The following is a 13,845-nucleotide window of genomic DNA, read 5'->3' as shown; positions in this document are numbered from 1 at the left end:
ACGTTGCATGCTTAGCCTACAGGCGAGCCAGTATTTCCTAAAACACACATTCATGCAGCGGTCTGCAGTGTTGTGTTGAGCAAATGACACAAACTTCACCACATTTTTGCCACTGACATGCATCGATGCATTCGACAATCACTAAATCAGGAGCTCTGTTGTACAATTATTCGGTCTGTATCCCAGCATGGGCCCGGAAGTTGTTTGGGATTCCCAGGTAAAAAAAAAAAAAAAAAAAAAAAAAAAAAAAAAAAATCCCGGAGATGCTGTCGTCGCCTGGGAAAACAAACAGCTATTCAGACAATTAAAAAGGAAAACACCGATCGGTCGCCAGGTACGGAAGAGGCTTGTGGACTCCACCGCGGCACTTGGTAAGACCATCCATCGGTATTAATTCGGAGGTACGGCATGTTTTTGAGTAGTTGGTAGGGTGAATGCCATTTGTCGTGTGGTCGGGTGCCATAGCAACGGCTCATGAGAAACATTGTATAGCCCAGGCCAGTTTGACGCGGTCAGTGTTGGATGACAGCCGCGTTCATGCGGACAATTTGGACAATCGCAACTCCTGCAACAAATTGCCGTTGTGTCTCGTCGCTGTCTCGACCGTCCACAAGCTGGTTGGTGTCATTACGGAAGAAATCCACCGAGCAGCTGAGACAAGTAGCCACGGATGTATGGAGAAGCGTGATAGTTATTTGAAAATATACATGTTTTAATGCACAGTCAGCCATCTGCGGGCAGAGAGGATTGTCAAGCAAGGGTCGGCGCTTGTGCGCGTCCCTTTTTCTTTTTTTTTTTTTTTTTTTTTTTTAATCGCCGTGCCCTGGTGTGACTGGCGCGTCTCCCGGCTGCATCAGCGCCTGTTGCTCCCCATGCGCGGCCAATGCCAGGATATTAATTTTCCCTGCGATGCGTTGTCTCCGCCCCCCGCTCGCTCCAAAGTCCACTGTTGTCATCCATTTGAGCAAAAGGCGCAGCCTTTTATATCTTGGTCTTCTGCAGTTCTCTGTTCAACGTGTAAGCGTCGTCTATTCTGGTCATCTGAGATCAACATGCTGTATGTCTGAGGAAGACGTTGTAACCCAGCAACACCAGTGTAGTCTGCTCTTGGTGTAGTCTACATACCTCACTTTGTCGACAGGGGGAAATTATCATTTATTCAACCGACAGTACATTTCTCACACTGTTAAATATTAGTGTGTTGCATCCAGAGGGGGTGGACAATATAACAGGAACAGTTAATAAATAAATAACAAAACATTCCCCAAAAATTTGCTAGATATAAATACAAGCTATAAGCATAACCTCTCAACAAAATGTAACATTAAACTTTATTGAGCTGATAATATAATATATGATATATCATGAACATAATATAGTACATTTGTGATGGTGTTGCACTGGCTTGCTTTATATTTAAACGCGTTGCAGCTATTATGTCTACTCCCTTAAGTTTTAACTCCTCCTTCAACACTCTTGGGCATTAGCTTTCTATAAATGTGAAGCCTCTCATATTCATTCACTGGCCACAGTGGAGAAGAATCTACAGGATACAGAAATAGCAGGGCAGAACCCAGGTTTACTTGATTAGTTTATCACAGTAAACTTGTAATTAGACACTTAGAACCGAGAGCAGAAAGCTATTTGCTTTGTAACCTCCTTCTTGTAGCAACAAATAACTACTAAGTATAATTTATATTAGTATCAAAGGTACGATATAAAGTTTTCACGTGACAAAGAGTTGGAAAATTTAATTTTTTCAGAAATTCTAATTATGAATGGGGAAGTTCATATTTACAATGTGTCTTTGAATTACATTTCTGTAGGCATTTGGTGAGAGAATGAATGCTGATGACTGCAATGGACGCTCATATGCACAAGGTAAGTTTATATGTAAAAGAAAAACTATTGTACACTTGTGTAAGCTGTCTCCAGACATTAATGTTTACTTTAATAACATGGGCATATTTGTATTTCAGGTAATGGAGGAGAGTCATCAATGGAACAGGATTTTTATGGCAGGTTGCAGGGCCCTTCTGCGAGATCTCCAAACAGTCAGCAGTCCTCTCCACACCGCTCCCTCAGTGGTTAGTTATCATTACTTTGTTACACTGTGGCCATATGGTCTGTGTAGCATACTTCATTCATATTATGTATGAAAGCAAAAATGTTTTCCCCTCATTCTCTTTACACAAAGCAAACTCCATCAAGGTTGAGCTGTGCAGCGACGATGAGTCATCAGGTGCTCCACAGTTAGAGAACAAAGAGGCTGTGAGGGGTGAGAGCGGGAAGGATGACAGAGGGGACCCCATGGAAGAAGGGAGCGCAGAGTTTGCTGGGGCTGGAAGAGACAGAGCAACCACTTACAATGAGATGGCCAGTCCGAATTCTGCGTCACCAGCACCTATCCGGCTTCCCAATGGGAAGCTCCAATGTGAGGTGTGCGGAATGATCTGCATTGGACCCAATGTGCTGATGGTGCACAAGCGTAGCCACACAGGTGAGAGCAAGGCCTAGGTCATGACAGTGTAAAACAAAATATATGGAGAACATGTATTATTGCCCCCGGGTCAATAAAGACAATACTTAAAATGATTTCCCTCTAAAATCCTCAGTCCTTCCATGTGTTCATAGGTGAGCGGCCGTTCCAGTGCAACCAGTGTGGAGCGTCCTTCACCCAGAAGGGGAACTTGTTGCGCCACATTAAGTTGCATTCAGGAGAGAAGCCTTTCAAATGTCCCATCTGCAACTATGCTTGCCGTCGGAGAGATGCTCTGGCTGGACATCTACGTACACATGCAGGTAAATCAATGAGCTCCCTGAAAGCAAAATTATTCTGCCAAACACGCGGGCCACAATTTGGTGTTTCTTCTTGCCACGTATTACACCTGGGTATCTAGCCTGAGCCTGCCCTACATACAGTATGACTGACAGATGCTACATCCACATCTGGGACAGTTTTGGTGCACACACATATAATCTGGCAGGCTGACACTGATAACAGCCAAAATCAGCCAACGATTGATGGCTATCTCGGTTTTAAGTGCAACAGCACCGAACACATCTTCCATGAAGAGCTCCTTTAGTAGTGGACTTGTTTAGCTATTGAAGTTGATGGATGTAGTTGTTGCAAAACAATACTAATCCTTACTGCGATTCAGTGTAATTTGTGAAACAGTAGTGATGGTCCATTTCCTTCTTCTTTGAAGCTCAGAGGAAATAGGTCTCCTTTACGAGAATTTTCTGTAAAACACATGACAACTATGACATTTAAGTTTTTGAAAACAGGAAATCCTGTAAGTGCTTTCAATTTTTCAACAGCAATTCACAGGTGCGCACATACAGTCTTGGTACAATAGGTCATGGTGGATCTTTACGGGGCTCAGGTTCATTTTCGAAGAAGAGATTGTTACAAACTGGATTTCAGTGAAATGACGTCAGTTTTTCCGACTGCTTACGACGGTGGAACGTTGCGGTGAAGGGGTTAGGCGTTTTTTCGTTATCGCTGTCAAGCAACATAGTTTAATGTCAGGAATTACAAATTAAGGGGGAAATCCAAATTTAGCCTGTAATCATTTTTTTTTTTTTTTTAAATAAAAATCCCCTCTCATAAACAAGTAAATACCATTACTCCAACAGTAGGCATTTTATCAAGCTACAATAAGCCATACATTTGATCTAGTATCCATCATCTATCGGTTAATATTCTGGCCATTTTTTTTGTTTCTCAGCAGAAATCAATTAAATAATTTCTCTCTGAATTTTAGTTCCTTCTCCGACGGTGGGAAAACCTTTCAAGTGCAGCTACTGCAGTCGCAGCTACAAACAACAGAGCACGCTGGAGGAACATCTGGAGCGCTGCCACAGTTATCTGAAGACTCTGGACCACCAGACAGCAGTCAACAAACAGACAGCGCAAGGTAACACATCACAAACATGAAACTTACTCAAGCAAGTTTTGCTTACTTATGCACGTAAGTCTTTGGTATATCGATGTTTGAGTGGGGTTCTCTGGTTGAAGGTGAAGAGTCCGCAAATATGGAGAGAGTTACCAAACCTGCAATCCAGCCGTCCACTGACAAAATCCATTTTGTGGACAGACTGGCTATTAGCATCACCAAACGCAAGCGGTCAACACCACAGAAGTTTTTGGGTGAGTTATTTTTAACAGAATAAAGTTTTCATATTTTCTGTGAGTGTAGAAATATATTTAGAACTCATTACACAATGTAATTTATATCTACAATAAGAATGATATGTTTTCAGCTTCATAGGGGACTTATAAAGAAAGAGTTTTAACATTATTACCCGTCCTGCAGTGCAAGTCAGCCAAATATCAACATACTTGTGTCACTATGGAGCCACTGGGTTAATGTTGCATCTGTACAATAGGCCTAAGAAAGCAGATGTGATCAATCAAAGGGACGCTCCATCTGAATTGCTGTTAATCGCTGATATGTCCTTTTTATAGGTGAAAAGCACATGCACCTTGACCCACCTGAAGCACCTTACGAATTGTCCTCTAGCTCTGAGAAGGAGGGGGACCTCATGGGCTCTCAGTCTGCTGGAGACCCAGCTGGGCTGGCTGGTTCACATCTCCACTGTGCGAGAGGAAAAAACGAGAGCCATGTGTCGCCTGCACTGTCTCAGCTCCATCCTGCCTTCCTGTCAGAGCTCCGCACAGTTATGGGCTCCATCAACAGCAACGTGACTCCTCAGGGCCCCCGAGCCCATACTGGAGGTGGGCTGGCAGCGATATCCCTTAGCCTGGCTGGGCGGGAGGCAGGCGAAGGCCGTGATGACCAGCCCTCAGCACATAGCCACACCACCTCACCCAACGGCTGTCCCGACTCTACAGACACAGAGAGCACAGCAGAAGAGCAGAGCACAAGGGCTACAGCCCCGACAAGTACCTCCAACAACCACCACCTCCACTACCAAACCCCAGCACTGCCCCGCAGCCATCCCACTTCCAGCCCCAGCCAGGCCAAAGACTTGAACCCAGAGTGGGAGCGAGCGTGTCCTGTGCCCCCTACCATAGTTAAGAGGCGCCCTGGCTCGCCCATTTGTTCCAGGGACACTGTGCAGGTGTTAGACCGGGATGGAAGGCCTGTGCGCTCCTTCCACTGTCGGCACTGCCGCATCCTCTTTCTGGACCATGTCATGTTCACCATCCACATGGGTTGTCACGGCTTCCGCCAACCGTTCGAGTGCAACATCTGTGGCCACAGCAGCCAGGACCGCTACGAATTCTCGTCTCACATCAGCCGTGGAGAGCACCAGGTGGGCTGAGGAGAGGCGAAAAGTGTCTGGATGAGGAGAGGTGACTGCTGCTCTCTAAAGTTGTGGGCTCACGTTTGTTCTGCACCAGATCAGTTGCTTTAAATCCCCAGTATAACTAGAAGGATTTGTGATTTTATTGTGCGAATATTTATTATACTAAATGCGGACGCGCGTGAAGAATCTCTTCATTGCACCAGTTAAAGTTCAGTGGAGGCAAATTACATTCTATGATTGATTGCACTCCCATATGAAATCATATGGCAGAACTACTGGTTTTACTTCAAAAGTGCCTTCTTTGGGGATTTCCTCTTAAAAAAAACAAAAAAACTGGGGGGGACTGGTGCTCAAAAATCTTGACTAGCCATCTTTGAGTGATTTTGAGTAGTTAGCGCTTTTAGGAGATTGTGTGCATGTGCCGTTTAAGAACAGCACGGCATTTACATTTTGAGAATCATATTGCTTAGCGTGCACTAAGAGCTTTGCTTTTGTGGTTGAGGAGGGTATTTTGTGAAGTGTGCTTCAGGTACGCTTAATATGCACTGAGAGCTTTGTGCCTCTGGGTTTGGGAGGAGCTTTTGTCACAGACGAAGCACAGAAAAATGGATTGCCTTAACTCCTACAGTGGTACGCTGTTGTGGGAATACATATTGTTTACAGCACGGTTTTAACAGTGTGTGAGGTCGACTCAGAAGTGGGAATATTCAGGACAGAGCACGAAGGAAACAAACTTGAAAACACTCCTGAGGGTGAAATGGGAGTTTAGGGCTCAAACATAAAATAGGTTTTTGGATTTTAAAGTGAGCCTTAGAATACTGGTGCAGATCAGACCATGAGCCATGTACTGTAGAGTAAGAACTTGACTGAGATGACGTAGGGTGCTATACCTATACAGGATTGCACTTTTAGGTTCCCTGCTTATATATGAACATCTTTTTCTGAAACACTTGATGGATTTACAATTTTTTTTTTTTTTTTTTTTTCCTGCGATTGTTCTACTGCACTGATAAAACTGCATAATACTCACAATAACTGATCATCTAATTTGCAACACAAGATTATTTTTAACGGAGCCGGCCTTCTACAGAATCCCACAGCGCTGCACTGGTTCTGCGGTCTGCACTCAAGTTTGCTGCAACGTGTGACTGAGTTAAACATCAGTTCAACTAAAACAATTGTTTTGTGGTTTTGCGCTCAGTGGCTGAAGCTGAGATTTTAAACAATTTCCATAATGTGAGTTAAGAAATGATTTAAAATACAACAAATCAGTTTGGATCTGTTCAGTTATCACTTGTGATTATCTATTTAGTGTTGTTTGTTTCAGCCTTGGTGTATTTAATCAGCTATATTCCAAATCTTATCCAGCATATTCCTCAAGTCCATGAAATGTTACCTCCTGCTTCTTTATAGCACCCAAATACCTTATTGCTACAGTATGGTGAGTTATCTGATAATGTTAATATTGGGAACATGAACGAGACCAAACTCAGTATTCTTACTTGTTATTGTGGGTTTGCTGCTTCATAGTTTAACTTGATTTCCTTTTAATAGCAGACAAAATGTACTTGAAAGTTTGAGAAAAAAAGTAATTTAAAAATGCACTTGGTTTGATAAGTAGAGAAATGTGTGTGTGAATGGAATATAGCATGTGTGCTTGTCATTTTCTGCTTTTACCTGAATTGTGAATTATTTTTTTGAAATGTGAAGTAATTTCAAAAAGTGAAAATGAGGCATGGAATTTTTTTTTTGTCTCCTTGTGTGGACTCAATGTTATACAATATTTTGTGAATGATGTAACATGACAAAACACTTTACCTCAAAGTTAAAGATGTACAACTGCCTCATTATTTCAAAAAGTCATGTTGCTTTCCAAGATGTTCTTGCAGTTACAAATGTGTGCCCCTCGATATTCTCAAAACTTTTTACTTTCAATAAAGTTACATTTATTGTAAAAGGGATTTTCTCTAGTTTGCCTTTGATAGCATCCACACCTCCTTGCTGATTTATCGCTCAAAAAAAACTTAAGGACTTTCTCCTTAGTGACAATAAAAAAAAAAACAGACCAGAGTCGAGATATTTTAAGTATAATATTTTACAAAAAGCCCCAATGTTATTATACAGGCTTTTGCAGGAAATATATCACCATGTAGATACACTAATAGAACTACTACCAAGAAACAAAATCTGCCACTAAGAACCCGTGGAGAGTGAAAAACAACCAATATAACGAGCAATAATTCATGGGTCTAACATGTAGGGAATCCCATGAGTGAGTTGCTTAAAAGACCTGCATTATAGAAAAAAAATTACATGTGAAAAGCAGATATTCACCATGTAACCACAAGTTTTATCATCACTTTACCAGTGAAAATTATAGTAGTTCCATTTTTTTTTAATATATACAAGATAAATCATTCTATATGGACAGTAAAGGAAGTTCATATGGACTGTAAAGGGGTATCATAATCAACCCATAAAATATTTGATAAAAATGTCTCTGAAAAGAGATTATTAGATTATTACTCCCTTTTGTTTTAATTTTTTTTATATCTTCATTAAAATAATTCTTAATTATAAAAATAATTTTGCGCTTTTGAAATTAGTTTACTCTCACAAAAAGCACATATTATACATCATTAGTCTTACTTTAACAAATATGTGGTCCACTGCAATAAATCTTTAAAAAAAAAAAGAAGCATTTAACAATTTTTCTATAGCTAATGATACAACTTTACATATACAGGTAAGCAATGTATTGTTTATTGAGAAACATCTGATATAGATGTTAGTGTTCAAAGCAGGGACTAACCTGAACCAACCTGAAATTGCTGTGCTTTGTGCTCATGTGACCTTTTGGCCTACATGTCAGACCTTTGCTGTGTCTGTCTCAGGTTATTTTGACCTTTTCTGTCTTCAGCAGTGGAAAACCTTGTCTCGGCAGCTCCTACATACAAATTCCAGGTGCCAAAGTACATAAATAAAGTCAAATCTCGCGCAAAACAGTCCCAATTACAAATAAGCATTATGTGTGCCAAAAAAAAAAAAAATCCCTTCACGTGCAAAACGATTGTACAGCTGCTTTGCTTTGGTTATTCACCAATTCTTCTAGTTTAAACCCAGGGTATTTGTAACAGCTGCATTTAAACTAATTAAAAAAAAAAAAATCTGGTATTATAGTCTGGCATTTACTTGTGACTGGATTAGTAAAAACACAATGGATAAAGCCAGTATTATATAGAAACAACACACACTTATGAAGGTGCAAACCATTATGAGCGTCAATGCACTCATCACCACTCTGATGAAGGCATGTGGCCCAAGCATGCTGTACTGAAAAAGAGTTGTGCAGCGGGTTTTAATCTTGAGAAAGAGGGTGTTCTGACAATTTTACTACATGTGCAGTTTAAAACCACAACTGTAATCATCTCCAAATGCTCTAAATCTGCAGCCATGATATAAACAGATCATGCAAACACACCCCTATCATCCTCACCCAATGCCAACGCTCATGTAAAACATCGTCAACAAATTAGTTGACGAAAGCAAGCTGCTTTGAAGCAATGGAATCTACACGAGACTATTGTGGCTAATCTGAGTACTCGGAACAGCTTGAAAAACATTGCGGTAGCCTATATATGCAGATTTTACAATTCAGAGGAAATAATCTGCTCAATCCCCGTGCGACCGTGCCGAGCTTTACTTGTGAATTTACAAAGAATCACCACCTGTCTTCAACAGGAAGCTTTCAGACTGCATGCTTCTCTGATAGGTTTGTTTATCATGTTTTAATCCATTTGCAACACACCACTAAAACACTGTAGCTGACTGTTTTCCAATCAAGTTTGATCATTTTTAATGCCACTCTTGCCACTAGATTGAATCTGTGGGTTTTCCCTGTAGGTTTCTGGGAGGTTTAGGTGCTGTGGTTCCAGTTAAGGGTGGGTGCCTTTATTATTTGTGAGAGTTATGTTATTTTCTTTTGATACTGCAGCTAAAAATAGCTTGATTAACTAACTTTTAGTAATTCATTGAAATAAATCTAAACATCTGGCCTTTGATAAGAGTTTTTGTTGATATGTTGTGCTCTCCGAGTGACTGTATTATGGACAAACTTTGTCATATCCGTGAACTCTCCATTAAGGTCTGTTTGACTTAATCATGACAAATACCAATTGGTTCGAGTCATAGTATTCTCTTAAAGAGTGAAATTCTCTGTGGTTCAATTTGTTCTTTTATTCCAAAAGTCCAAAACCTTAAAATTGCAAGTGGAAAAGTACAATAAAAGCAATTCAAGTAGACGGCTAACGTGAAAAAATTATAAATGTTGCAATTTCTGCCATCAATACCAGCCTACATAAATGTTATGCTGTCACAAACCTCTTAAATGAGGAGAAATTGCTATTGGTGTTTCCACACCGGTAACAGGAAGACTGACAAAACTACATGTGGTCCGCACGGAAGAAAAAGAAGAAAACTGGTGGACTACCCCCCCAAACACACGTAATGGCAGGCTGAGTTAACGACAGTTTCCTGTCTGCGCAAACAAAACACTGACGCTGCACCATCGAATCCAGCTGATGTTAAACAGCTGCAAAAAAAACCCAAAAAAAAACAACAACTTTTCTTTTATTTAAATTTGTTTAAATTTTAGTTGATTGCACACAGACACGGTTTATTAGGCTTTAGCTGGACTGAGCTGTGGTTTACGCAGCGCTCCGTAGTAGTAGCAACGTGGCCTTACCTGTTGCTCCTACTTCCACAGCTGCGCCTGCTCTTCCTCCTCCTCCTTCTCTTCCTCTTCCTCTTCGTTACCTTCTTTGGCGGTTGCTCAAACCAAGATATTAGCACACGGCTAAACTCACGTCTAGCGGCATACACCCACCTGGTCTCCAGGCCGCAGCTGGACCTTTCTCCACCTGCTCGAAACTACTACAGGATACTTGCAGGTCGGTGCGCAGTTACTAGTTGAGCTGAAATCAGCACACCTGGCTGGTAGCCTACAAACTGCTGCGGATTTGTGGTCATGTTTTTTTGTTTGTTTTTTGCCGTGGTTGTAGTTAATAGCAAACTTGAAACCTTTTATTCATGTACATAATACAACTGTTCGATTTTAAAAACAACAACAACAACAATAAAAAAAAAAAAAAAAATAAAATAATTAAAAAACATTTATTTCACATCGTTGTCCAGTTCTGTGTATATTTCTCCAGAATATATGAATAAACCAATTTTAGATTGTAATGTAAATATATTGCCACTAGATGGCAGCGTTTAACAATTTACGGGTCGACACTGGTCATTGTAACTGACATGATTAGAGGTATCTGCGTTGTTGCCCTCAGTGCTGACTTAAGGCATCCAGCATCAGCAATGATCCACAGTGAAAGCGTGCAGTGACAGCTGCACAAGGCTTCATATGTGTATAGCTAACACAATCACTCAACATGAAGAAAAATGTTGGAGATTACTTTAGTCTGAGATGCAGACATTTACTCCGGTAAACAGTACGATGTGTCACATTTGATATTCACTTTGAAATAGTTAACTACATTTCCCGTGAGGTAAGGTGTATTGGCTCGTTAGTTAGTATTACTATCTCGAGAGTCGAGATGGTTTGAGGTTAAAATACCAGCAGAGCTGATTGTGGTGTGTATTGAGCAGCCTGTGTGCAGAACTAACTCATGAGCATTTAAAGTAGGTGAAAAGCACAGGTTCAATTTGACCTAAGGGATACAAATATTCTACCCTTATTATTTCTTCTCCAGTGCCTCAGGGGAGCATGCCACGTGTTGTACAACCACAAAGATTAAAGCTGAAGAAGAAAGAAGTACACTACAAACAAGGCAGGAAACCCCTTCCAAAAACGTCCGATCCTTGCAGTATCTTCTAAAAAGTGAATCAAGCTGGACTCAAACAAAGTTGATTTTATCCCACAAGATTTACAATGGAAACGTTCTGGCTGCTAGACAGATGTGTAGCTGGTTGCCCATCAAAATCAGAGCAATTATTCTATCAAGCTAACACACCCATTTGTGTTTTAGATGATCCAGATGCCAGAAACGCTATGAGAAGCAGCCAAGTTAAACAAAGATGTCCTTCCACATGCTTGCTGTTCATTGCAGCTGTACCCTGAATGGGCCACACACTGCACATGGTATTAAATAATGCTCTTATCGTGCCATTTCAATTATACTAAGAATGTGTTTATTATTCAGAAGCTGAGCGTCAGCCCAGGACACGTTCAGGTGCACTCGGTGTAATTCATCTGTAAATCTTCTCCTTCACAAGTCAGCGTTGTGGGTTTGAGGCCTTTTCATCCCAAATTATGATATTTACAGAGCAATTTTCTTTATTTAACTTAGCACTTTGGACATTGCTGATGTCAAAAACATGTAGTATTCAATATCACTAAGTTGAACACATTTGTACATAAAAACACAGCACTTTGAGCTTCAGCAGTTTAAGTCCAACCAGCCAGGCCATGTATTACACTCAACAATAAAACATTATTCTTTTGGGGCCAGAAGGAACTTTTTAGGGTGCAAAATGTATTGAAAGATTGCTGGCATGTTTTGCAGGATAGCTGTGGTTCTGGAAGTGATTAGGCCTCAAAGCTTGGGTGAGTATATTGCAGAGAGACAAGGGGAGCAGGGGTGGGAGCAGTATGTTGTGTGCGTAAGTGTGAGTGGGACACGCAGAGAAAATGCATGTGTTTTGAGCGAGAGCGAGGGAAGGACGCTGGGGCGGTTCTCTTATGCAAACAGCTTTCAGTATGCATGTAGATTGGACGATGTGTGGCTCCTGTGGTTGGCTGTCCCCTGTGTCACTGCCTTTAAAAAAAAAACACTTGCCAAGAGAAATGTCTTCTTTACAGGCTTTGGCTGCCAGATGCTGGGGATAATGGATGGGACTGCTGAGGGAAAGATGGAGATGTGTGCTTAGCCAGCCACACAGACATGCAAGTGAGCAGATACACATATTTGCACACTTTGCAGGCAGGGGTCCTCATAATGCTGAAGTAAGGTGTGAGTAATGCATCTTCAAATCACTGTACAACTGCCACACACACGCACACTTTTCCACTAAGAGGAAGTATGAGGCATACACTTGCATACACTTTGGGCATGTGTTCAAACTCCAGAGGTGATACATTTTGTGGATGTGTGCAAGACACCCTGGAAGGGAATAGTTGTGCATGTCTGTGTAGCTGTGAACTTACACATGGGGCGCCAGCGTCTGAATGCAAAAGTGCTTCTGCAAGCAGCCGAGCCAGTGACACAGGAATGTGTCACAGTTCCTGCAAGCCACTCGGCTCCTAAACTGCAGCAAATAAACATTCCTCTACTGCTGTGTCAGTGCTGAGCCCTCGCCCACTGTCGCTGTAAAGCACAGCATGTAATTGAAACCAAAACCTGAGCATTTCTCTTTTTGTTTCCAACAATATTACCCGATTAGAGATGATTACCACATTTCTCAGTGCTTATTATTGAATCAAAGACAGCGTGTTGTGGTCCAGATAATAGTCAGCTGTTCATTAAATGACCAAAGTCACTGGTAAAATGCAAAGCAGATGTAGTGATTTTGACCTGCTCCGGTTCATCATATTTCATTGTACAGCACCAATGAGCTCATATTTACCAAAGGAAAACAACATATTCTATATAAAGCCAGCACACATTCAAATCCTGTGCGAAGACATTTTCACGAAGATACATGTGGATGAGGAGAAGTCTTAACATTCAATATAGCTAGACGCATATTGCTGCAATTTATCTCTGACAAGTCTGTTTGATTTGAATAAATACATGCTTCATCCCTGCTGACAGGTGAAATTATGCACAGGCTTATGTTGTGTCGCATGGATTCCATCACAGTTTGTGCTCATATTTCATGTGGATGTCAGAGCTGAGACGCTGCTGCGCTCTACCCATACATTGTCAGATGTCTGTAAACATATTCTACTGTTGGTCGTCCTGCCCAGAGTCGTTCTCTATCATTACCGCTCTGTTTACAGGAGGTCATCTCCTCTCGAATATATAGTGGTTTCGAGTCGCACTCTGACGCACAGTTTTCCATCTAAAACACTTAATCCCAGAGGAACCCATTCTGACACAGCACTTTATCTGTTTGTTGTCACTTGTCTGGTCGAGCCAGGTTTACAGTTCACAGATGTGGAACTAGGGAGTTTTACTTTTTCTGCTTGGATAATTGTTCTTGCCAAATTATTGCCTGTGAATTCTAAGTCTTTTGTCAAATTGTACTTTAGGTAACAATCTCGAAAAAAAAAAAAAAAAAAAATCTCCATTTTGCTCTTTTTGGTGGCAATAAACAATAATTGCAGTCATGTTTTGGACTTCATTTCCCAGAAATCCAAACAGTGTCGACTGGGTGATGTCAGTCGGTTGGTAGTTGAAGAGCGATAGCGTTAGCTCCGTCTATCCTCCGCTGCTAGGTGATGAAAAACACGTCACTAAATGTGCCTCGCTTGTAAAAACAAAACAAAAATTCCAGGTAATGTTGCCACCAACACCCAGTGTGTTTAGTTCATACGAGGGGCAATCAAAA

At 41.2% G+C, this 13,845-nt stretch overlaps 1 protein-coding gene across 1 annotated transcript; it reads left to right on the top strand.

The window, feature by feature from the left end:
• The first annotated feature begins 281 nt into the window (after nt 1-281).
• On the top strand, nt 282-7,238 carry ikzf4 (IKAROS family zinc finger 4). Its single transcript, XM_069688364.1, has 8 exons — nt 282-371; nt 1,827-1,881; nt 1,980-2,087; nt 2,198-2,500; nt 2,635-2,802; nt 3,768-3,920; nt 4,022-4,153; nt 4,472-7,238. Exons 2-8 carry the CDS (start codon nt 1,842-1,844, stop codon nt 5,290-5,292), a joined length of 1,725 nt encoding a protein of 574 aa, XP_069544465.1. The 5' UTR covers nt 282-371; nt 1,827-1,841; the 3' UTR covers nt 5,293-7,238.
• Nucleotides 7,239-13,845: the final 6,607 nt, after the last annotated feature.

This window comes from Brachyistius frenatus, unplaced genomic scaffold (assembly GCF_029030835.1).
Source record: "Brachyistius frenatus isolate BFR_SWC_R1_liver_20210118 unplaced genomic scaffold, ASM2903083v1 Contig_6, whole genome shotgun sequence".
In the NCBI taxonomy this organism is placed as follows: domain Eukaryota; kingdom Metazoa; phylum Chordata; class Actinopteri; family Embiotocidae; genus Brachyistius; species Brachyistius frenatus.
The sequence above is the reverse complement of the archived record's forward strand: the minus strand, read 5'-3'. Positions and strand labels throughout refer to the sequence as shown.

Excerpts from the sequence above, each read along its gene's own strand:
- ikzf4 (XM_069688364.1), top strand. The coding sequence starts at position 1,842 with ATGAATGCTGATGACTGCAATGGACGCTCATATGCACAAG. Across the intron at positions 1,882-1,979 it reads TGGACGCTCATATGCACAAG|GTAATGGAGGAGAGTCATCA; the intron begins GTAAGTTTATAT and ends TTTGTATTTCAG. Across the intron at positions 2,501-2,634 it reads GCACAAGCGTAGCCACACAG|GTGAGCGGCCGTTCCAGTGC; the intron begins GTGAGAGCAAGG and ends ATGTGTTCATAG.